General features: G+C 42.1%; 1 protein-coding gene across 3 annotated transcripts in view; it reads left to right on the plus strand.

Moving 5' to 3' along the window:
* Nucleotides 1–25,548, plus strand: part of ZFP64 (ZFP64 zinc finger protein) — a 96,417-nt gene that overhangs the window by 37,260 nt on the left and 33,609 nt on the right. The window contains exon 6 of one of the 3 annotated variants that reach the window (XM_032255971.1): nt 248–2,412. The exons of 1 other annotated variant lie outside the window; for it this stretch is intronic. In XM_032255971.1, the coding sequence (XP_032111862.1) occupies nt 248–1,530 (1,283 nt within the window). In that variant the 3' untranslated portion in view covers nt 1,531–2,412. Of the gene's footprint in view, nt 1–247; nt 2,413–25,548 lie in introns of those variants that run through there. One more of the 3 variants, XM_032255972.1, reaches the window with a different exon arrangement.

A 25,548-nucleotide genomic window follows, 5' to 3' on the forward strand; every position in this document is an offset into this window, starting at 1 on the left:
ATTTTATTTGGGACAGTTAAACTGCTCTTTTCAATCTCCCATTTTTCATCTGGGTTTGATGCCGGTGGTGGTGGTTTGGGTCTGGGGAAAGAAAAGAAGCCCTGCCCCCTCTTTCCCCGCTCCCAGGGGCTGCTGAAATTCTGCACCCACCGGCCTTGGTATAAGCGGTTTTCTGGTGTGTGCTTCGGGGGGATCCGCTGTGGTTGTTGCCTGCCTGTTCTTATCGAAACTCACCTTGTGTTGACAGGGGACGCCCCCTTCCAGTGCTGGCTCTGTAGCGCCAAGTTCAAAATCAGCTCGGACTTGAAAAGGCACATGCGGGTGCACTCGGGGGAGAAGCCTTTCAAGTGCGAGTTCTGCAATGTCCGCTGCACCATGAAGGGGAACCTCAAGTCGCACATCCGCATCAAGCACAGCGGGAATAACTTCAAGTGTCCGCATTGCGACTTCCTGGGTGACAGCAAAGCCACCCTCCGGAAGCACAGCCGCCTGCACCAGTCGGAGCATCCTGAGAAGTGCTCGGAATGCAGCTACTCCTGCTCCAGCAAGGCCGCCCTGCGCATTCACGAGCGCATCCACTGCACCGACCGCCCTTTCAAGTGCAACTACTGCAGCTTCGACACCAAACAGCCCAGCAACCTGAGCAAGCACATGAAGAAGTTCCATGGGGACATGGTTAAGACGGAGGCTCCGGAGAGGAAGGACACGGGCAGGCAGAGCAGCCGGCAGGTGGCCAAGCTGGATGCCAAGAAGACTTTCCACTGCGATATCTGTGATGCCTCCTTCATGCGGGAGGACTCGCTCCGCAGCCACAAGAGACAGCACAGTGAGTACAGTGAGAGTAAGAACTCGGACGTGACCGTCCTCCAGTTTCAGATCGACCCCAGCAAGCAGCCTGCCACGCCCCTCACTGTGGGACACCTCCAGGTGCCCCTCCAGCCCAGCCAAGTGCCTCAGTTCAGCGAGGGAAGAGTCAAAATCATCGTTGGGCATCAGGTGCCCCAGGCAAACACCATCGTGCAGGCTGCTGCCGCTGCAGTGAACATCGTCCCGCCTGCCTTGGTGGCCCAGAACCCAGAGGAACTCCCAGGGAACAGCCGGCTGCAGATCCTGCGCCAGGTCAGTCTGATCGCCCCCACTCAGTCCTCGCGGTGTCACAGCGAGGCGGGCGCGATGACCCAGCCGGCTGTCCTGCTGACCACTCACGACCAGACAGACGGAGCCACTCTGCACCAGACTCTCATCCCCACGGCCCCAGGTGGCCCCCAGGAAGGCTCTGGCAATCAGACTTTCATTACCAGTTCGGGTATTACTTGCACTGACTTTGAAGGCCTAAACGCCTTGATTCAGGAGGGGACAGCAGAAGTGACAGTGGTGAGCGATGGAGGCCAGAACATCGCAGTGGCCACCACAGCACCACCCATCTTCTCCTCCTCTTCCCAGCAGGAACTACCCAAGCAGACCTACTCCATCATCCAAGGGGCAGCCCATCCAGCTTTGCTCTGTCCCGCAGACTCCATACCAGATTAGTGTTTAAGAAACAAAAGGGGTGGGAGAAATTAATTACAGAAAAAGAAATCATAAGTAGAATTCTTTAAAAGCTTTGCTCTTAATGTTTTCTTTGTTTTGTTTTGTTTTTGAGACAGACTCTTGTTCTGTCACCCAGGCCGGAGTGCAGTGGCATGATCTCAGCTCACTGCAACTTCCGCCTCCCAGGTTCAAGCGATTCTCATGCCTCATCCTCCCAAGTAGCTGGGACCACGGGTGTACGCCACCATGCCTGGCTAATTTTTGTCTTTTTAGTAGAGACGGGGTTTCATCATGTTGGCCAGGCTGGTCTTGAACTCCTGACCTCAAGTGATCTGCCCACCTCGGCCTCCCAAAGTGCTGTGAGCTGCTATGCCCGGCTGTGGTTTGCTCTTAATGTTGTTAAGGCTGGTTGTGAATTCCCCTGACCCCATAATAAATTGTAATTTTATACTGCTTACTATAATTTTTGTTAACACTGTAACAACTTTGAGACCACCTCTGAATCGTCGTATTATAACTGTTGTAGAATCTTAAATGTTACCAAGACGATTCCAATGAGGGGTTGGAATTAAATGCATTAAGTAGTGAATATATGTGTTTATTTCCAACTTAACTTTCCAACCCAAATAAAGGTTTTTGTCCATCTTATTAAATTTGTGTAGTAAATGGTACTTCCTAGCCTCTCTTTTACCCCATTCTGGAATACTCCACAGAGTTTGGGGGTATGGGGTATTCATGTTTTATAACATACATGTAAGTCTATTGGCATGAAGGACCATTTTCTACATAATGTCACGTGGTTACTTGACCCAAAAAAATGTTTAGTGCTAATGAGCAAAAAATGAATCGTTCCCTAATAAATTGATACCTGATTAAAATATACTGAATGTTAATGATTCTTTAGAGTCAAGGTAGGATTTGGGGATGATGGGATGTGAGTCATTGGTCAAAGAGAGCTTGAAGCAGCAAAGGTTTTAAGTCCTCTCATAAACATCATACAAACATCTTATCTCCTCCACAGTCACGCTAAATAGATGTGGTGCCTAAAGTGATAAAGTGATCTAGCCAACTGCCGTTTTCATTTTGAAACTTCAGACTGACAATCCTGGCATTCCTGTTTAGTTGTAAATATAATCAAAGTTCCTACTAATGATCAAGACAGAATTTCCTAGAATACCATTTTTGAGATGTTAATCCCTCTGCAGAATCCAGATGAATGGATTGAGAAAGTATCTAGATTGATTTTTTCCAAAGCATAAGTGATACTGAGAAGAGGAAAATTCAAATTGTGTTTACAGTGAAACAGTGAAATGCTGTTTGATCAGTAGGTGGCGCCAGAGAGCAACCTAGAATCACCCATATTTGTACCTTAAATCATTCTCTAGGGTTGTAACAGCGCTCATCTCTGCTGTCAGCAAGGATTGGTGAGGAGGGGAGGTTACTGTTGTGACAGAAGCGTATTTGGAATATTATGAGAATAATTAGATACATTTTTACCGGAGTTGTCACCACTTTTATTCTTCTCTAACACAAACTTATTTAATCAAAATTGTTAGGGAGATCATCTCACTTTTATATGAAGGTATGATTTATTTATTTATTTATTTGGCAATGACAAACTAAAGAAATATAAAATAACGATGTTAGAAACTTCAATGGTTTTCCTGTTAGAAAAGGCAATGTTCACTTCCTTTGGGAATAGCTACAGAGTTAGAGCTGGGCTTTGCCGCCTTTCCTTCTTTCTTTGATCCATAATATTTGAAAACAGTTTTGATGACTTGCCGTATTATATTTGCCATAATTTATTTTCCTGTCAACAATGAAAATAGTTATTAACTATGATTTTCGGTAAGGAACAGAAAAGGCTTGGAGTGTACAATGTTAGTGATTTTAGCAATTTTGTCACTTTAGACTTACTGGTTACAGCTCTTTAGAAAACTGTTCTGCTATTGAATTTCAGCTGAGAAATTTCCACTGTCATGGGCCTATTTTCTACATCTCTTTTTTCCCGCTTTTTTCAACTGTAAAGGATTTTTTCCTGATTTTAATGTGTGTTCAAGATAGAAAATATGAAAAACAGAATATTATTAGGAAAGAAATAGAAGTTACTAATAATCTTACTGTCCAGATACAAACTATACAGATTGTAATCATTTTGATGGAGTTCCTTTCCATCTTTTTTTATGCTTATGTATATATGTTTTCTACTCCAGTTACAAAGTTGGAGTTTAATTAAGCATAATTTTTTATATTCTATATTTCTTTTTGTATCTTTAAATCTCTACCTACTAGATGCCTTCCATATATATACATACACATACATACGTATGCATGCATAGACATGGACACACATGCATATTTGTTGTTTTGTCTTTTTACAAACTACAACAGTAAAATTTATTCTTTGGAATAAATTATACACAGAATTGTGTATATACAAAAACCAAGCCAACAACTTCCAGTCCCTCCCTATTCTTACCCCACCTAAGGTAAGTCATGTTGGGTTCTCTGTGTTCTTACCGATATACATAGACTCAAAAGACAACATAGAAAAGGTTTTTCCTATTTCTACAGTAATTATATCATACTCTGTACATTTCTCTGCAACTTGCTTTTATTATTCCATTTATTGACAGTCCTATGAGTCAATACCACTAGACCTAATTTTTTTAAACAAAAGTTACAGATATACAGGCTTTAGTCCGTCACCTCGCTATTATGATTATTTAGGTTGTTTGCGGAATATTTCTGCCATTACTAACTGCCACACTAAACATTCCACATCATTTTTCATATTCAGCCCTTTTTTTTTTCCTGTAAGTAGATTCAAAAGTAAGTTTCACGGAGTTTCCATAGTTTGTACTTGCGTAAATACGGATTAACTTTTACATGATAGTCTCATCTATGATGTGGGCCCAACTACCTTTGGAAGTTTTGTCAATCTGCTGCTTGAAAATGGTTATCTGGGCTTCGTGCACTCCCGCAGCTGGTGTTGTGGTCTGCGTTTTCTGGGACATCTCTACATAGGCGGGTTGACCGTGTGGGCTTCTCTCTTCTATGAACTTAAAACTATTACTCCCTCCTTTTTCTCCTCGCTTGTTGGGAAGTTGGGGACATTAACCTGACCTCGGTCACACATTGCTGAATTTCCTCCCCTCCTGTCATTGTCTTTTGACTTGTTGTACTGTCCGCACATAAAATGACTGTCCTTTTATGTAGTTAGATTCTTCTGTCACTTCATTTGTGGTAGCTGTATTTTCTAAGAATGCTCATCCTTCCCCTGAGATTAAATTGGTTTTCTCTTTAGTGTTTTTACTGCTTGCTTGTTTGTTTTTAGTTAGCGCCTTGCTGCAGCCAGAATTCTTTTTTTTTTTTTTTTTTTTTCTTGTTTTGAGACGGAGTCTCGCTTTGTTGCCCAGCCTGGAGTGCAATGGCATGATCTCAGCTCACTCCACCTCTTCGTCCCAGGTTCAGGTGATTCTCCTGCCTCAGCCTCCTAAGTAGCTGGGATCACAGGCATGTGCCAACATATTATATTTTAATTTATAAAGTATAAATTTTTATATTTTTAGTAGAGACAAGATTTCGCCATGTTGGCCATGCTGGTCTCAAACTCCTGGCCTCCAGTGATCTGCCCACCTCAGCCTCCAAAAGTGCTGGGATTATAGGCGTGACCCACCGCATCCAGCCCAGAACTCATATTTATGTTATGATGAACAGGTTTGACTGCTTGCTTATGCCAGGACCATTTGTTAAATAAGATATTATTTTCCTGAAAACTGAAATCCTAATTTAACCCATAGTGTAAAGTTCATAAATATACTTCCAAACTTCTTTAATCTGGAAGATTAAAGATCTGAGATTCCAGAAGATCTAGCTTACCAAAATCACATATTTGATCATATTAGCATTAAGCTTAATCTTTTATACTTACAAAGCTTCCCCATAGCTATTACTTTCCAAAATTTTCTTAGCAATTCTTGTTTATTCTTCCAAAGGAACTGTTATTTTATCCAGTATCTAGACCACCCCCACCTAAAAAGAAAACCTTTTGGAGATTTTTATTGAAATTGCATCAGTATTGTATATGAACTTGTAAAAAGAATGACTATAAAAATATTGTCTTCTACCCTTTATGTAATTCCTATTATAAACATTATTCAGTCAAATTATTGTAGTCTATTTTTATTATTATAAGGTCTATGTTTCTCTTTTTTTTTTTTTTTTTTTTTTTTGAGACAGAGTCTTGCTCTGTCACCCAGGCTGGAATGCAGTGGCGCAATTTTGGCTCACCGAAGCCTCGGCCTCCTGGGCTCAAGCAATTCTCCCACGTCAGCCTCTTAAGTAGCTGGAATTACAGGCACCTGCCACCACGCCTGGCTAATTTTTTTTTTTTTTTTTTTGTATTTTTAGTAGAGATGGGGTTTTGCCATGTTGGCCAGGCTGATCTTGAACCCGGCCTGAAGTGATCCGCCTGCTTCAGCCTTCCAAGGTGTTGGGATTACAGGCGTGAGCCACTATTCCCAGCCCTGTGTTTCCTTATTATTCCATAATTTTATTGTTATTGTGAATAGGAATTTTTGCATTTGTTGCAAACATCAAGAAAAGTCAAAGTAGGGTATATTTGTCTATATTAAAGAAAAACTCTCAGTAATTAATAGTATTTATTAGAAATTCTTGATCTCTGATAAATATTATTTATAATTATATGATGTAGTCTTTTATTTCCAGATTATTTTATCTCTTCCCTTAGAATATTTTTACTACTTATTTTGTTTTCTTGTCCCGTTGCTTTAGCCAGAATCTCCAAACAGTGCTGATACAGCTGGCATCCTTGCTGTGTCCCTAATTCTATCTTCAGAATTTTCCATTGTAATATGCACCATTCCTTTGGATAACGGTTTTTATAGTACTTAGGTCATTTTCTTCCACTCCAGTTTTCACTTAGAGTGTTTATCAGGGTGGGTTGCTGACTTTTATCAAATATCTTCTTAAAATCGTTAGCCGTAAGTAAGTATTTGGGTTTTGCATTTCAATATGTTGACACAGTGAATTTGTGTAGCACATAGCCTGGCATATTAAGTCACCTTGCATTCCTGGAACAAACCCCCTTGGTCCTGTTGGAGTATTCTTCCAAAACACTGCTGGATTTCATTTTCTAATATCTTATTTGGAAGTTTTACAACTCCAGTCATGTGATGCATAACAGCATTTTGGCCAACAACAGACTGCATAATACAATGGTGATCCCACAATAATAATAGAGCTGAAAAATTCCTATTGCCTACGATATCTGGATGATCCTGACCCTGCATAGGCTGATTGTCTCTTTATTTTTTTTTTAAGTTGAAAAGGTAAAAAAAATAAAATAAAATAGAAAAAGCTTATAGAACAAGGATATAGAGAAAGTATATTTTTGTACGGTTGTACAATGCTTGTGTTTTAAGCCAAGTGTTATTACAAAAGAGTCAAAATTTTTACAATGAATCCATGTATAAAGTAAAAATGTTACAATAAGCTATACTTAATTTATTACTAAAGAAAGAATTTTTTTTTTTTGGACCGGGCGCGGTGGCTCAAGCCTGTAATCCCAGCACTTTGAGAGGCCGAGGCGGGTGGATCACGAGGTCAAGAGATCGAGACCATCCTGGTCAACATGGTGAAACCCCGTCTCTACTAAAAATACAAAAAATTAGCTGGGCATGGTGGCGCATGCCTGTAATCCCAGCTACTCAGGAGGCTGAGGCAGGAGAATTGCCTGAGGTTGTGGTGAGCCGAGATCGCACCATTGCACTCCAGCCTGGGTAACAAGAGCGAAACTCCGTCTCAAAAAAAAAAAAAAAAAAAAAAGAAAGAAAGAAAGCATTTTTTTAATACATTTAGAAGAGTCTAAGTGTGCAGTGTTCATAGAGTCTGCAGTACACTGTCATGACCTAGGCCTTCACATTCACTCACCACTCACCCACTGACTCACCCAGAGCAACTTCCAATCCTGTAAGCTCCATTCACGGTAAGTGTCCTAAACAGGTGTACCATATATTTTATCTTTTATACCATATTTTTACTGTACTTCTGTTTTGTTTTGTTTTTGAGACAGGGTCTTACTCTGTCTCCCAGGCTGGACTGCAGTGGCACAATTACAGCTCATTGCAGCCTCGACCTCCCCAGGCTCAGGTGATCCTCCCACCTCAGGCTCCCAAGTAGCTGGGACCACAGGCACGCAACACCACGTATTTTTTTGTAGAGATGGGATGTTGCCATGCTGCCCAGGCTGGTCTTGAACTCCTGGGCTCAAGTGATCCACCCACTTCAGCCTCCCAAAGTGCTGGGATTACAGGCATGAGCCATCATGCCCAGCCTACTGTATATTTCTATATTTAGATAGACAAGTACTTAACCATTGTGTTACCACTACCTACAGTACTCAGCACATTCACGTGCTGTATGGATTTCTAGCCTAGGAACAATAGCACCGTATTTCTCAGAATGGATCCCTGTTGATAAGTGGTGATGACTGTACACACATACATGCAGCTGGTCTCTAGTTTTCTTTTTTAGTGCTATCTCTGCCTGATTTTTGCTTATTTCTTATGCAACTCTAAAAATAAATTGGAGCCTGTACAACTCTAAAAATAAACTGGAGCTCTTTTCTTCTTTTTCAGTGACCTGTAATAGTTTGACTATTTCAGAAATTATCTGTTGGGTTATCTTGGCTGATGTTCTTTTTTATTATAACATTCTTAACAAATTTCCCAATTATTTTCTGTAATTACTGATCTGTTCAGGTCATATACCTTATCCGGATCAATTTTAGTAATTTATATTTTGCAAAAGACAAAAAAAATCACTCTGCTCTAAACTTTTAATTATGTGGCTCTATGATTCCATTTAACTTTCTTTTTGAAATATTTTAATATCTTTGGCGTTCATCACCTTTCTTGTTACTACTGGTTTTGAGGTTTCTTTTTTGTTGTATTTTTAATCTTCAGCTTAGTATCTAAGAGTTTATTTATTTAGTCATTTGTATCAAAGTAAAAGTAGAGCTTTTGCTTTTATTTATGTCTCTACCCTTCTCCATTTCATTTATTTCAGCTTTCAACTTTTATTATTATAATTATTTTTTTAGATGAAGTCTCACTCTGTCGCCAGGCTGGAGTGCAGTGATGCAATCTCGGCTCACTGCAACCTCTGCCCCCGGGTTCAAGTGATTCTCCTGCCTCAGCCTCCCAAGTAGCTGGGATTACAGGCACCTGCCAACTCGCCTAGCTGATTTTTGTATTCTTAGTAGAGACAGAGTTTCACCATGTTGGCCAGGCTGGTCTTGAACTCCTGACCTCGTGATTCACCTGCCTCAGCCTCCCAAAGTGCTAGGATTACAGGCATGAGCTACCACGCCCAGCCTCAGCTTTTATTTTTAATAATTATTTCCCCTGCCTTTCTTTCATTTTATTTTGTAATTCTGATTTCATGTATTAAGTTCACTTACTCAGTCTTTACTAATGAAAACATTTAAAGCTATATATTTTCCATTATGTTTTCACCTATGTTAAAAGATAATTTTTTCTGTTCAAATCATGACTGTCATCCAAATATAAGACTAACACATGTCAAATATTTTATTTAATTCATTAATTAAAGGGGGAATTAGTAAGATGTCACAGCAGATTCAAAGGAGAATTAACAAATGCATGATTACATAGGCAATCAGAAATGCTGAAATAAATTCACCAACAGATGCAAAACTGGTATCTCCAGTGTTGTAATCAGCTGTGTTCCATCAAACAAAATCCGTTTACAGTCCTGTGGATGAGTTATTTGCAATACTATCTGTTTCTGTAACCTACAAAGTTGTAAAGTGGCCAGACATGGTGGTTCCCTCCTATAATCTCAGCACTTTGGGAGGCCAAGGCAAAAAGGAGGATCACATGAGCCCAAGAGTTCAGGACCAGCCTGAGCAACATAGGGAGACCCTGTCTCTACAAAAAAGATTAATAATTTTAAAAAGTTGGCCAGAATGGTAGTGCATACCTGTAGTCCTAGGAACCCTAGAGGTTGAGATTAGAGGATCACTTTAGCCGAGGAGGTTGAGGCTGCAGTGAGCTGTGATCATGCGCCCCTGTACTCCAGCCTTGGTAACAGAGTGAGACCCTGTCTTAAAAAAAAAAAAAAAAAAAAAATCCACATCATAAAACAGCTCAAAAACAATAAAGGGCATTAACCTCTATAGAAGCCGATAATCTAGAACTGGGAAATGAAACTCTAATATTTGTAGCCTACAAAATCATTCAAACATTGTCCTTATATCCATCCCTATAAATTTTTATATGACATACCCTTCTTTCCATAAATTTCTAGATACTTCGTTATTTCAGTTTTAGGGATGGTTAGTTGGTTGCTTTGAAGGGGATAGGATCAGAATCCAGGGGTTATATCAAGGTATGTTTCCTATTTTTCAAGTACAGGCATATTTCAGAGAAATTGTGAATTTGGTTCCAGACCACCACAATAAAGTAAATGTCACAATAAAGTGAGTCACATATGTTTTTTAATTTCCCAGCACATAAAAAAGTTATGTTTATACTATACTATAGTCTATTAAAGGTACAATAGCATTATGACTGTACAAAGTACACACTTTAAAAATACAATGTTGCTAAGAATGCTAACAATCAAGTGAGCCTTTAGCAAGTTGCAGTCACTTTGCTGATGAAGGGTGTTCCTCAGTGTTGACAGCTACTGACTGATCAGGGTTGTGGTTGCTGAAGGCTGGTGTAGCTGTGGTAATTTCTTAAAATAAGACAACAACAAAGTTTGCCACATCAATTGACTCTTCCTCTTTTTTGCCTTTTTTGTTATAAATGTAAGGGGTACACATGCATGCAGTTTTGTTACATGGATATATTGCACAGAGGTGAAATCTGGGCTTTTAATGTAACCATCACCCAAATACCCATTAAGCAATTTTGTTTTTTGTGGGGGAGGGGGATGGAGTCTCACTCTTGTCACCCAGGCTAGAGTGCAGTGGCACAATCTCGGCTCACTGCAGCCTCCGCCACCCAGGTTTAAGCGATTCTCCTGCCTCAGTCTCCCATGTAGCTAGGATTACAGGCATGTGCCACCACACCCATCTAATTTTTGTATTTTTTAGTAGAGATGGGGTTTTACCATGTTGGCCAGACTGGTCTCAAACTCCTGACCTCAGGTGATCCACCCACCTCAGCCTCCCAAAGTGCTGAAATTACAGGCGTGAGCTACTGCATCCAGCCATCAGGAGATTTTCATCTAGGGTCTGTTTATAAAATTTCAGAGGTCTAAGATCTTATTTAGGAAATGGTCCATTAAGCAATTTCTTATCCTTTACCTCCCTCCCATCCTTCTGAGTCTGTAATGTCTATTATTTCACACCGTATGCCCATGTATAAACATTATTGAGCTCCCACTTATAAGTGAGACAATACAGTATTTGACTCTCCATTTCTGAGTTATTTCATGTAAAATAATAGCCTTCAGTGCCACTACAAAAGACATAATTAAATCTCCTTTTCATGAAAGATTTGTCTGCAACATCCAATGCTGTTGGATGTCATTCTACTCACAGCAGGACTGCTTTCAGAATTGGAATCGATCCTCTCAAACCCTGCCACTGCTTAATCAACTAAGGCTATGTAACATTTTTAACAGTTTGTTGTCATTTTCATGTTGTTCAGAACATCTTCACCAGGAGTAGACTCTATCTCAAGGAACCACTTCCTTTGCTCAGCCATAAGAAGCAACTCCTCATCCATTCAAGTTCTCTCATAAGATTACAGCAACTCAGTCACATCTTAAGGTTCCATTTCTGACTCCAGTTCTCTTACTATCTCCACCATCTCTGCAGTTTCTTCCTCCACTGAGGTCCTGAACCCCCTCAAAGTCATTTATGATGGTTGGAATCAACTTCTTACAAACTCCTGCTAATCTTGGTATTTTGACCTCCTCCCAAGAATCATGAATGATCTTCATGGCATTTAGAATGGTGAATCCTTCATCTTGATGTTCTGATGAAAAAAATAAAAATTGAATAGTGAATCCTTTTTAGAAGGTTTCCAATTTACTTTGCCCAGATGCTTCAGAGGAATCACAATCTATGACAGCTATAGTCTTACAAAATGTATTACTTCAATAATAAGACTTGAAAGTCAGAATTACCCCCTTACCCAAGGGCTACAGAATGGAGGTTAACAGGCATGAAAACAACATTTATCTCCTTGTACATCTCCGTGAGAGCTCTTGGGTGACCAAGGTGCATTGTCAATGAACAGTGATATTGTGAAAGGAACCTATTTTCTGAGCAGTAGGTCTCAACATGGGGCTTAAAATATTCAATAAACCATGCTGTAAAGAGAGGTACTGTCATCTAGCCTTCATGGTTCCATTTCTAGAGCCTAACAGATTAGATTTAGCATAATTCTTAAGGGCCTTCGGATTTTGGAATAATAAATGAGCATTGGCTTCAACTTCAAGTCACCAGCTACACTAGCACCTAACAAGAAAGTCAGTCTGTCCTTTGAAGCTTTGAAGCCAGACATTGACTTTTCCTCTCTAGCTATTAGTCCTAGATGGCATCTTCTTTCAGTAGGAGGCTGTTTTATCTACACTGAAAAATCTATTGTTTAGTGCAGCCTCTTTCATCAATGATCTTAGCTAGATCTTCTGGGTACCTTGCTGCAGCTTCGACATCAGCATCTGCTGCTTTGCTTTGCACTTTTATGATCTGGAGATGGCTTTCTTTAAACCTCCTGAACCAACTTCTGCTAGCTTTCAATTTTCTTCTGCAGCTTCCTCACCTCTCTCAGTCTTCATAGAATTGAAGGAGTTAGGGTCTTGCTCTGGATTAGGCTTTGGCTGAAGAGAATGTCATGGTTGGTTTGATCTTCTATCCAGACCACTCAAACGTTCTTCATATCAGCAATGTCTCTCTTTTTTTTTTTTTTTTTTTTTTTTGAGATGGAGTCTCACTTTGTTACCAGGCGAGATGGTGCAGTGGTACCATCTCGCCTCACTACAACCTCTGCCTCCCAGGTTCAAGCAATTCTCCTGCCTCAGCCTCCAGAGTAGCTGGGACTACAGGTGCATTCCACCACACCCTTTTGTATTTTAAGTAGAGACCGGGTTTCACCGTGTTAGCCAAATGGTCTCAATCTCCTGACCTTGTGATTTCCGCCCAACTCAGCCTCCCAAAGTGCTGGGATTACTGGCATGAGCCACCACGCCCGGCCCACTTTCTTATCATTCATATGTTCACTGGAGTAGCACTTTTAATTTCTTTGTAGAACTTTTCCTTTGCATTCACAGCTTGGCTAACTGGTGCAAAAGGCCCAGCTTTCAGCCTGTCTTGGCTTTCAACATGCCGTCCTTACCAAGCTTAATCTCGTCTAGCTTGTAATTTAAAGTGAGAGATATGGGACTCTTTCTTTGACTTGAACACTTAGAGGCCATTGTAGGGTTAATTGGCCTAATTTCAACATTGTTTAGTCTTATGAAATAGGGAGGCCCAAGCAGAGGGAGAGAGATGGGGAACAGCTGTTCTGTAGAGCAGTCAGAACACACACTACATTTATCAATTAAGTTCTCCGCCTTATATGGGCATGGTTCATGGCACCCGGAAGCAATTACAACAGTAATATCAAAGATCACCATCACAGATCACATAACACATATAATAAAAAGCTTGAAATGTGTCAAAATTTGACAGAAACCCAAAGTGAGCACCTAATGTTGGGAAAATGGTGCTGAGAAGACTTGTTTGAGGCAGGGTTGCCACAACTTCAATTTGAAGAAAAACTCAGTGTCTACAAAAGACAATAAAGCTAAGGCCAATCAAACCAGGTGTGCCTGTATTACAATTTGTGAAACTATATTTTGGTTTTTGGTTTCTGATGTTACTGGGTTTTGGTCTGAAAATGTGACCTGTAAAAGACTTGTTTTTTGGTTTTTCTCCCTATTTTTTCTTTTTCTTTTTTTGAAATGGAGTTTTGCTCTTGTTGCCCAGGCTGGAGTGAGTGCAATGGCTTGATCTTGGCTCACCACAACCTCTGCCTCCCAGATTCAAGCGATTCTTCTGCCTCAGCCTCCCAAGTAACTGGGATTACAAGCATGTGCCACTACACCCGACTAATTTTGTATTTTTAGTAGAGACAGGGTTTCTCCATGTTGGTCAGGCTGGTCTTGAACTCCTGATCTGTCTACCTCGGCCTCCCAAAGCGCTGGGATTATAGGCATGAGCCACCGTGCCTGGCGTGGTTTTTTGGTTTTTTTTTTTTCCAACTTCTACTTTAGGTTTAAGGGGTATACATGCAGGTTTTTTACATGGGTAAATGCATGTCACCAGGGTTTGGGGTATAAATGGTTTGGTCACCCTGATAGCGAGCATAGTACCCAATAAGCAGTTTTTCAACCCTCACCCTCCTGCCCCCCTCCACCCTCAAGTAGGCCCCAGTGTCTGGTCCATCTTTGTGTCCAAGTGTACTCAATGTTTAGCTCCCACTTACAAGTGAGAACATGTGGTATTTGGTTTTCTGTTCCCGCATTAATTCACTCAGGATAATGACCTCCAGCTGCATCCATGTTGCTGCAAAGTACCTGATTTCCTGTAGTTCTGGCTGTGAAGTAGTCCATGGTGTATGTACCAAATCTCCTTTATCCAGTCCACCATTGATGGGCAGCTAGGCTGACTCCATGTTGCTATTGTGAAGAGCGCTGCCGTGAGCATCTGCTCGCATGTGTCTTTTGGTGGAATGATTTGTATTAAGGGTATTGCTGAATCAAGTGCTATTTCTAAGTTCTTTGAGAAATCTCCAAACTGCTTTCCACAGTGAAGAAACTAAGTTATACTCCCACAAGCAGTGTACAAATGTTTCCTTTTCTCCTCAACCTTGCCAATATCTTCAATTTTCTGACTTTTTCATGGTAGCCATTCTGACTGGTGTGAGACGGTGTCTCACTGTGGTTTTGATTTACATTTCTCTCATGATTAGAATGTTGAGCATTTTTTCATATGCTTGTTGGCCGCTTGTATGTCTTCTTGTAATTTAATAGTTTTCTGGACAGCCATTTACATGACCAATTTTTGTATGTATTTGGTGACTGTTAGGGAAGAATATATAGTCTCTGTAGAGTTCAAATTTTTATGAATTAATCAATTCTTCTAATCTTCTTAGTTTGTGTCTATTTGATAAACTGAAGGAAATATTTAAGAATCTCTCACAAGGATTACATTTTTAAAAACAAGCTTTTCTTGTGTTACCAGGATGCGTTTTTCATGAGATTTTGCCATGTTATTTGATGCATACAAAGTTTGTAGCTATTCTATGCTCTTTGCCATTTTTTCCTTTTATTCCTATGTACCTTTTCCTTCTGTTTAATAGCTTTTGGCCTTAAATCGTACTTTATCTCATTAATAACAGTCTAAGTCTTATTTTGTATTTTATTTCATTTGCCTGGTTCATTTTTGTCCATCCTGTTATTCAATATCTTTATCAGCTTCTCTCTGTCTCAGATAGGAAAATTCAAATCATTTGTATTTCTTACAGTAATATGTACGTGCTATTATTCACTTCCATCTTTTTTAATATTTTCTATTTATGAAAGTTTGTGGTTTTCTCTTTCTTCCTTTTTCTTTTCTCTAGAAAGTTATATAATCATCTCCATTCTGCTGACAGTTACATTCCAATTTTGTTTTTGTTTTTTTTTTTTTTTTTGAGATAGAGTCTTTCTCTGTCTCCCGGGCTGGGGTGCAGTGGCGGGATCTTGGCTCACTGCAGCCTTGACCTCCCCAGCTCAAGAGATCTTCCCACCTCAGCCACCTGAGTAGTTGGAACTACAGGTATATGCCTCCATGCTCGGCTTAGTTTTGTATTTTGTTTGTAAAGATGGGGTTGTGCCATGTTTCCCAGGCTGGTCTCAAACTCCTGGGCTCAAGCAATCTGCCCACCTTGTCCTCCCAAAGTGCTGGGATTTCAGGCATGAGCCAGGGCACCCGGCCTACTTTCTAATATTAAACAATGATTGTTAAATATACATTTGTCTACTGCTGTGTAAAAAGTAAAGATTAACCATGCCTCAGTCTTCTATTAAGAAATCTCTTCCCTGATGAGAGGAAACTTTTGGACTTCACCTTCTTCTGTAGCCCCCATCCTCAAATTCTGAGTTTTGCCGAGATGGCTTATGAGTTTATTTCTAGGCTTTTGTTAAGTTTTGCCCGACGGTATGTCTCTTACATTTAAATTCCCAGTCAAATTACCATCTCCATTTAGATTTAACCAAAAATTACCGCATTCATTGTTCACCATTGTTTCTTCTGCCCTTCAGCTTCCCGGGGTTGCCCATTTACTCTGATTTCATTTTCATTTGGATAGAAGTGCTTTCTGGTGCATACTCCTCAGAAGGGCACATAGGTGGGACTTCTTTCATCCTGGCAGATGAATTATACCCTCGGACATAAGATTCTTTTCTCTTCAGTAGTCATTAAACTCTGTTCTCGTAGAGATGAAAAGTTGGATCCTAATCTGATCTGTCGCTTAGCTGTCTTAGGTCCTGGGGCCCAGCAAAATGATGGTGTTACCAGGAAATAAAGTGAGGCACTGGCTCATCCTGACCAGTCAGACTGAGAGAAACAACCTTTGAAATTTCTCGAATACAGAGAGGGGCTTGAAAGTGGGAAATGTTATTAATCTTAAAAATTATTACTTCATCATGCTTCTCAGCAACAAAATTATGGTCCTATAAATTGAAATTCACATTGTTTATTTTCTATGATCACAGGGCTCCAAGCTTTAGACATTTCTTCAATATCAAATTATCATTAGGGCCGGGCACAGTGGCTCACAACTGTAAGTCCAGCACTTTGGGATGCCTTAGCTGAGTTCAGAAGTTTGAGAGCAGCCTGGCCAACATGGCAAACTCCATCTCTGCTAAAAATACAAAAATTAGCTGAGCGTGGTGGTGCATGCCTGTAGTCCCAACTACTCAGGAGGCTGAGGTAGGAGAATCACTTAAGCCTGGAAGTCAGAGGTTGCAGTGAGCCAAGATCACACCACTGCACTCCAGCCTGGGCAACAGAGTGTGACTCTGTCTTAAAAAAAAAAAAAAAAAAAAAAAATTATTAGGAACTTTTAATCAAAGCAACATACATATATTACATGATTTGAAAAACAATTATTAAATATAAGCAGTGTACTGGTGTTTTTCTATTTTTAATGAGGTAGATAGGCCTAGTTTTTAATCAGCTTATATGTTCTTTATGCATATTATTTTTAAAAACTTTCAACAGTTGCTAGAATGAGATAGTTTATTTTCAGTTGTATGTCAAACATTTCTGTAAACTGAGTTTTATTCACATAAATAAGGACAGAAATACAAACTGTATTGTTACAGCAATATTTCTCAATTATTTTAATTTCTTCTGAATTCTATGCCAGGAAATCACATATTGATCAGTTGCCATTAATTGGGTCAATTTTGTTAAAAGCAAAGAGCTGAAAACCGCCTGGGATTTCTTTCCCAGTTGTGGAATCACTTGCTTTCTCAACATTGACACTGTGAGATCTCAGGTTTTATGGCTCCAGGCATTGGGTTCAGTATGGCTTATTAATAATGGGCCACTTTCTGTGTGTTCTTAGGTGATCAATTTTAGGAAAGGGTATGCATAGAAGTTAAGGATCGGAGAATTGATGTCCTTAATCATGCCTGTTTTGTTTTTGTTTTTGAGAGTGAGTCTCACTCCATCACCCAGGCTGGAGTCAGTGGCATGATCTCGGCTCACCGCAACCTCCATCTCCCTGGTTCAAGTGATTCTCCTGCCTCAGCCTCCCGAGTAGCTGGGACTACAGGTGCCTAGCACCATGCCTGCCTAATTTTTATATTTTTAGTAGAGGTGGGGTTTCACCATGTTGGCCAGGATGGTCTCAATCTCCTGACCTCAAATGATCCACCCACCTCGGCCTCCCAAAGAGCTTGGATTACAGGCATGAGCCACTGAGCCCAGCCAATCAAGCCTGTATATATTGAAATTGGCCAGGAGCAGTGGCTCATGCCTGTAATTCCAACACTCTGAGAGGTTGAGGTGTTGTAACCGAGCAAGTTGTAAGGAAAGAACCACGCTCTGAGATTGAATCAGGAGTCCTTTATTGCCGGTGACTGAAAGACAGCTAACGCTCAAAATTCTCTCTGCACAGAAGAAAGGGGTGATTCCTTTTTATATCTTGCTTAAGAAAGGGGAGGGGGAGCCTAGCTGAAGCAGAATTTACAGAAGCAGAACAGGCAAGTTAGATAAGGAGGCTGGTAACGAGGAGGCAGGAGGTTCCCATGATTGTGAGTAGTTCCCATGATTGCTGGTTACCAAGGTGGGCATTCGGTACTTGGCATACAATCAATCAAGGGGGTATTCACAATAGCAAGTGGGCTTGCCAAGCAGGATATGGTTACAATGGTTATATGCCTCTATAATTCTACACACAGCATGACCCGGCACAATGGCATGACACAGCACAGCAGCATGACCCATGGGAGAAATGGCGGGAGGGGTGAGGCGGAGGTTAAGATGGAGTCTGTCAGACTAACACAGGGTAGGTTAGCACAGAGATACGAGGATTGCTTGAGCCCAGGAGTTTGACACCAGCCTGGGCAACATGTCAAAACCCTGGCTCTACAAAAAAATACCAAAAAATTAGCTGGGCTTGATAACACATGCCTGTAAGTACTGGATTCTTGGGCGGCTGAGGTAGGAGGACACTTAAGCCCAGGAGGTCAAGGCTGCAGTGAGTTGTGAGCCATGATCACATCACTGCACTCCAGACTGGGCAACAGAGTGAGATGAGAGAGAGAGAGAGAGAGAGTGAGAGTGAGAGAGAGAGAGAGAGAGAGAGAGAGCGCAGCCACAGTCAATATTCCGGGCAGTGGTTGTGGCTGTCCTCCGATAAAATTCCATTCATAGGCATTGAGAATTCAATTTCATAAAATTTTTCACAAAATATAATTTTCTTTTGATTTTTGTTAACCAGTTAAAAATATGAAAACCAGGCAGGGCACAGGGGCTCACACCTGTAATCCTGGCACTTTGGGAGGCTGAGACGGGCAGATTGCCTGAGCTCAGGAGTTCAAGACCAGCCTGGGCAACAAGAGCGATAATCCGTCTCTGCTAAAAATACAAAAAAAATTAGCCAGGAGTGGTGGTGTGCGCCTGTAATCCCTACTACTCGGGAGACTGAGGCAAGAGAATCGCTTGAACCCCAGAGGCAAAGCCTAGGTGACAGAATGAGGCTCCATCTCAAAAAAAAAAAAAAAAAAAAAAAGGGTCAGAGCTCGTTGTGGAGTGTTAGTTTCTGGGAATGTTGTTCATTTCTGGAGAAGAAATGCCACAGTTACACCATGTATATAAGACGATGGCGTAGTTTATCATCCAAGCTGGGACACTTTTGAAAGTGATCATAACTGTGAGAGACCAGGTGGAAACCGGCCGGTTCCTGACGGAAGACCAGGCTCAGAAGCTGTAAAATGGTGACGAATGCTGCCCTCCAGCGGTGGAGTGCAGCAACTCAACACAGGCAGTTGAGAATTTCAGCTCCCTCAGGCCAGTTGTCCAAGAATGACGAGCCACGTGCCACAGAGCAGATGAGTTTGGTTTTTCCACCAAGCACTTTAGATGTACACTTATTAATACTGTAAAGGTGGCCAGGCGCGGTGGCTCAAGCCTGTAATCCCAGCACTTTGGGAGGCCGAGGCAGGTGGATCACGAGGTCAAGAGATCGAGACCATCCTGGTCAACATGGTGAAACCCCGTCTCTACTAAAAATACAAAAAATTAGCTGGGCATGGTGGTGTGTGCCTGTAATCCCAGCTACTCAGGAGGCTGAGGCAGGAGAATTGCCTGAACCCCGGAGGCGGAGGTTGCGGTGAGCCGAGATCGCGCCATTGCACTCCAGCCTGGGTAACGAGCAAAACTCCGTCTCAAAAAAAAAAAAAATACTGTAAAGGTATACATCTTTATCAATCTGTTCTCATCCCAGCTGTCTGATGTTATTCCTGTTTTCATGTTAGTCACTATGGTAGGCTAGATAATAGTCTCAAATTCTGTACTTTGTCCAACAACAGAATATTTACACACCTTGTCCATTGACATTATGGTGGGTGGAGTGTGCTTCCCTGCCCCATTAATTTGGGACAAAACCATTTGACTTGCTTTGGCCAATGGAATATCAGTGGACCTAATGGGAATAGGGGCTTTATTTATTTATTTATTTATTTTTTTTAATAGAGTCTTGCTATGTTGCCCAGCCTGGTCTCAAACTCCTGGCCTCAAGAAATCCTCCTGTCTTGGCCTCCCAAAGTGCTGTGATTAGAGGCGTGAGCCACCACATGTAGCCCAGGAACAGGGGCTTTCAATGTGGCTGCAGAATTTGACACAGCCTCTTGCTCTGGAGTGATCTGACTTAAAACACACCCTGTGTAACTGATGGACTAAGCAGAAATGAACAGACACATGGAAAAGACCTCAACCAAACCCACAGCCCAGGGCCAAGCTCCACAGAGCCACAGTGAACTCACAGACCCAAGAAAAAAATAAACATTTGTGTGGAAAATCACTGAGACTTTGAGGTTGTTGTACAGCAAAAACTGCCTTAAACAGACTATTAGTGAATATCCTCAACTTATGATTTCCTACTGATTCGCTATAGACAGTGCTCAATATTTGGATAAGTGAAATCATGTTTTCACTACAATACTGCTTTAAAGTCACTCTCAACACAAGTATGGTGAAAAAAGTAATTGTCTTTGTAAAATTTCTTCCCATCCTATCTTCTTGTGTTGCTTCCTATATTAATCCGTTTTCGTACTGCTGCAAAGAACTGTATGAAGGCCAGGCATGGTGGCTCACGCCTGTAATCCCAGCACCTAGGGAGGCAGAGATGGGCGGGTCACCTGGGATCAGGAATCTGAGACTCCTTTAAAAAAAGAAAATTCTGGACAGTTCTCTTTCCACTGAAGGAAAGCCTGCCCATAGAAGTCCCCACCCAATCTGCCCACACTCATTTGCCTCCATATGGGTGGCTTTCATTAAAGGCACCATTTTCCCTATTGGCTCTGAGACTCAGCAACCCGAAAGGGAAGATGCACGAAAGGAATAAAGTGTTGGAGATGCCTCGGCTTTTATGAGACTTTACATAAAATCCTTAAGAGGATTCTATTCATTTTGCACTAAATCTAAGTTACCACTTATCGCCAGGAGAGGCAGACTTCAGATTAATTTGAAAGACTGGTATGTTGACTGCTTAATGAGAATTTAAATTTTTCTCCATATTAAAATTTCTTGCACCCAACCAGCAGTCATCTTTATAGGGCATCTTTCAACCTAATCCGGTGCACACAGCATAGATGCACCCAAATCACCTTTAAGTAGGCAGGTACTGTTTTCAAAGACTTTAAACCTGAGTTGTAGTTTTAAACAGGCCCATGGAGAACTAGAATGATTGGCAGTAGAGGGTGGTGGTTAAGCAAAGGGCTCCGAGGTCAGAAATAACTGGGTTTAAATTCCAGCCACATCTTCCCTGATATCTGACCCAGATGAATGAAATAACTTCCCTGCATTTCAGTTTCTTCTCCTCTATAATGGGGATAATAAAAGTGCCTAGCTTATAATGTTGTAGGGAAAAATTAAAGAAAACAGCATGTGCTGTGGGCCAGCCACGGTAATTCACACCTGAAACCCCGGCACTGTGGGAGCCCGGGGCAGGCGGATCACCTGAGGTCAGGAGTTCAAGACCAGTCTGGTTAACATGGTAAAACCCTATCTCTAGGGCCGGGCGCGGTGGCTCAAGCCTGTAATCCCAGCACTTTGGGAGGCCGAGGCGGGTGGATCACGAGGTCAAGAGATCGAGACCATCCTGGTCAACATGGTGAAACCCCGTCTCCACTAAAAATACAAAAAATTAGCTGGGCATGGTGGTGTGTGCCTGTAATCCCAGCTACTCAGGAGGCTGAGGCAGGAGAATTGCCTGAACCCAGGAGGCGGAGGTTGCGGTGAGCCGAGATCACGCCATTGCACACCAGCCTGGGAAAAAAAGGTGAAACTCCCTCCCAAAAAAAAAAAAAAAAAACCCTATCTCTACTAAAAATATTAAAATTAGACAGGTATTGTGGCAGGTGCCTGTAATCCTAACTACCAGGGAAACTAACGCAGGAAAATCACTTGAACCCCAGGGGGCGGAGGTTGCAGTGAGCCGAGATCACGCCGCTGCACTCCAGCCTGGGTGACACAGAGACTCTGTCTCAAAAAAAAAAAAAAAAAAAATAAAAAAAAAAAATAAAAAAAAACTATCTTAAGTACTTGGCACGCAGTCAGTCAGTAGGCAGTCAATTAATGTAGCCATATTCAGTGGCAGCTCTAATAATTTGCTTTCCTAGTATATCTTGTGTTAAGCCATCAGTGGCTTATAGTCATCATCATTAGGGCTCCTCAGGTCCCACCTCTCCCTATGCAGAGGCATCAGTCATTACGTTCATCTTCGTGGAAGACAGTGACCCACCCCACACTGTACAGGCTGGCAGGCACCAGCCACCCCTCCCACTCCCTAGCAGCTGGACAACAAGCATGTAATATAGGCTTGATCGGGCCACTGCTGCCACCCAAAACCAAGGAATCACCCAGAACTATGACAAGGGATTGATATTTGTTCACAGTAGCAGCATTTCAGCAGAGCTTTAACCAGTGTGTGATGGCTGCTGCGGTATTTCTGGGCAGTGGGGTGCAGCTGAGGGGTTCCCAGTGTATCCGTTCCAGTATGCCGCCTGCAGCATCACAGGCAGTCTTGGAGGAATACCTTGGTCATGGTTATGGCTGTCAGGCCTGCCTCACTTTCTGCCCATCACCTGAGCCTGACTCTCCACTCCTCCCATCAATGATCTCAGCTCCTTCACATGCTGCTATAAATTCCTTCCCTGGTTTAACTGGCCAGTGTCAGTTGCTGGTACATGTATCAACAAACTGTAGTTGATACATTCCCAGAGAAAGCAGCTCTGGTTGCATCTGTTGTCACCAACAATGAGGACTCTAGTTGGGTAGACTTTGTGGCCATACCAACATAGAATTCATTGCTGTGAACTCAGCCCTTGTCCTTGTCAAGGACACCAGCTTAGATGGTTTCATTGGAACAGTGCAAACAAACCTAGGTGCTTTTACGCCGAAAGATGCCCCAGCACACGAGGAATGCTTTCCTTCCCTCTGCGAGCTGGACAGGTACCAGCACTTCAGGACTGGCCTTTGATTTCATTATAGTGGTAGAACTTTGTAAAAATGTTTAGGCTGGGCATGGTGGCTCATACCTGTAGTCCCAGCACTTTGGGAGGCAAAGGCAAGAGGATCGCCTCAGCCTAGAAGTTAGAGACCAGCCTGGACAACATGGAAAAACCCCATCTCTACAAAAAAAAAAAAAATCCAAAAATTACCCAGATGTGGTTGGTGATGCATGCCTGTAGTCCCAGCTACTTGGGAGGCTGAGGCGGGAGCAGTTGAGCCTGGGAGGTCAAGGCTGCAGTGAGCCATGATCGCACCACTGTACTCCAGCCTGGGTGACAGAGCAAGACCATCTCTCAAAAAAAAAAAAAAAAAAAAAAAAAAAACTAATAAAAAGTTTACTTTTTTTTTTTTTACAATATTTTTATTAAAAGTGTCATACATATAGCAAAACTGACCAAAACACCTGCCCAAAGCCCTATTCTTAATACCATCACGTGAGCATTAGGATTTCAACATATGCATCGTGCGGAGGCACAAACATTCACAGGGGAAAGGAAAAACAGGAAATGATTTAATCATATTCTTCTTGCCATATGAACCCCTTCACACCTGCTCCCCACCCATCTCCTTCACCCGATATCCTATACTCCCCCCACCTCTAGTCAGACTAAGGTTTCTAAAAGTGCTGTCTCTTTGCCTCCGGGTCTTTGGGGTGGGGGGGTTGTTTTTTGTTTTTGTTTTGAAACGGAGTCTTGCTCTGTCACCAAGGCAGGAGTGCAGAGGCATGATCTCTGCTCACTGCAACCTCCACCTCCCAGATTGAAGCAATTCTCCTGCTTCAGCCTCCAGGGTAGCTGGGACTACAGATGCACTCCACCATGCCTGACTAATTGTGTGTGTGTGTGTGTGTGTGTGTGTGTGTGTGTGTGTGTGTGTGTGTAGTTTTTGAGACAAAGTCTCACTCTATTGCCCAGGCTAGAGTGCAGTAGCACAATCTTGGCTCACTGCAACCTCTGCCTCCCAGGTTCAAGCAATTCTTTTGCCTCAGCCTCCTGAGTAGCTGAGCAGCTGGAATTACAGCTCAGCACCACCATACCATGCTGTTTATATTTTTAGTAGAGTTGGGGTTTCAACATATTAGTAGGCTGATATTGAACTCCCAACCTCAGGTAATCCACCCGCCTCAGCCTCCCAAAGTGCTAGGATTACAGGTGTGAGCCACCGTGCCTAGCCTGCCTCCTGGTCTTTGTACAAGCTGTCCCTCTACCTGAAACCCACTTCACCTCACTTCTTATTTTTATTTATTTTACTTTATTTTTGAGGCAGGTTCTTGCTCTGTCACCCAGGCTGAAATACAATGACGCAATCGTAGTTCACTGCAGCCTCGACCTCCAAGGCTCAAGCAATCCTCCTGCCCTCAGCCTTTTTTGGTAGCTGCGACCACAGGCGCATACCACCACACCCAGCTAATCATTGTATTTTTTGTAGAGATGGGGTTTCACTGTGTTGCTCCGGCTGGCCCATAACTCCCAGCCGGGGAGCAATCCATTCACTTTGGCCTCCCAGTGTGTTGGCATTACAGGTGCGAGCCACCGCACCCAACCTACCTGCCCAAGACCTCATGCTAGCCAGAGCTACAAATCCACCTCTCTCAGGAAGCTTCACCTGCCCACTTTGTGAGAACCTATATCCCACATTCTCACACTGTACTGTAGCTGTTTCCTTATTTATCCTCCTGATTGCTCTGCGGCTTTTTTAAAGACTTGCTTCCTAGAGGTTAGCAGAGCCTTACCCCCAGTGGCAACCCAATTAATGTTTGTTAAACAAATGAATAGCTTCAGGACATGCCCTAGCAGAAAATGTCAGGCAGGCAGACCACGTGGCAAAAGATAAGGAGAACACTAAGAGAACCTGAAAACAACAATTGGTGTGATTTCACTCTTGCCACAAAGGATGGGGAATTCATTTTTTTCAGGAGTAGGCAAGACAACTGACCACTCCAGGCCTGCCACACCCTGCCCTGGGGTCTGGAAGCTTAGAATTCCTATTCTTGGAGAACATCCCCTACAGCTCAGCAGGTGAATTAGAGGCTGTTTGTTTTCTCTATAAATAAAGACCTGTATCCACATTGTTGCCCAAACAGAATCCTCTTTCACCAATATTTCATTCCAAATTCTAAGCCATGAAGATGGATTAGGTGTGGGAGCAGAGAGGAAAGAGAAGGAAGAAGCTAGGATTTGTAGAGTGGTTATTTCCCTTTTCAACTAAGATTCTGCACTAGTAACTTAACTAGTGTCTTTTTCATTTAAAAAGTAATATTGTCCAGGCATGGTTCCTCACACCTATAATCCTAGCTTTTTGGGAGGCCTGGGCAGGAGGATCACTTAAGCCCTGGAGTTTGAGACCAGCCTGGGCAACATAGTGAAACCTTGTCTCTCAAAATAAAATAAAATAAAATAAAATAAAATAAAATAAAATAAAATAAAATAATTCTGGGTGCGGTGGTGTGCACCTGTAGTCCCAGCTACTAAGGAAGCTGAGGCAAGAGGATGGCTTAAGGCTGGGAGTTCAAGACTGCAGTGAGCTGTGATCGCACCGCTGCACTCCATCCAGCCTGAGTGACAGAGCAAGCACAGTGAGACCTCATCTCAAATAATAAAAAGTAATTATTTTTTCTTTTGAGATGCAGTCTGCTCTGTCGCCCAGGCTGGAGTGCAGTGGCATAATCTTGGCTCACAGTAACCTCC

This window comes from Sapajus apella, unplaced genomic scaffold (assembly GCF_009761245.1).
Source record: "Sapajus apella isolate SASKATOON/1434 unplaced genomic scaffold, GSC_monkey_1.0 scaffold92, whole genome shotgun sequence".
In the NCBI taxonomy this organism is placed as follows: Eukaryota; Metazoa; Chordata; class Mammalia; order Primates; family Cebidae; genus Sapajus; species Sapajus apella.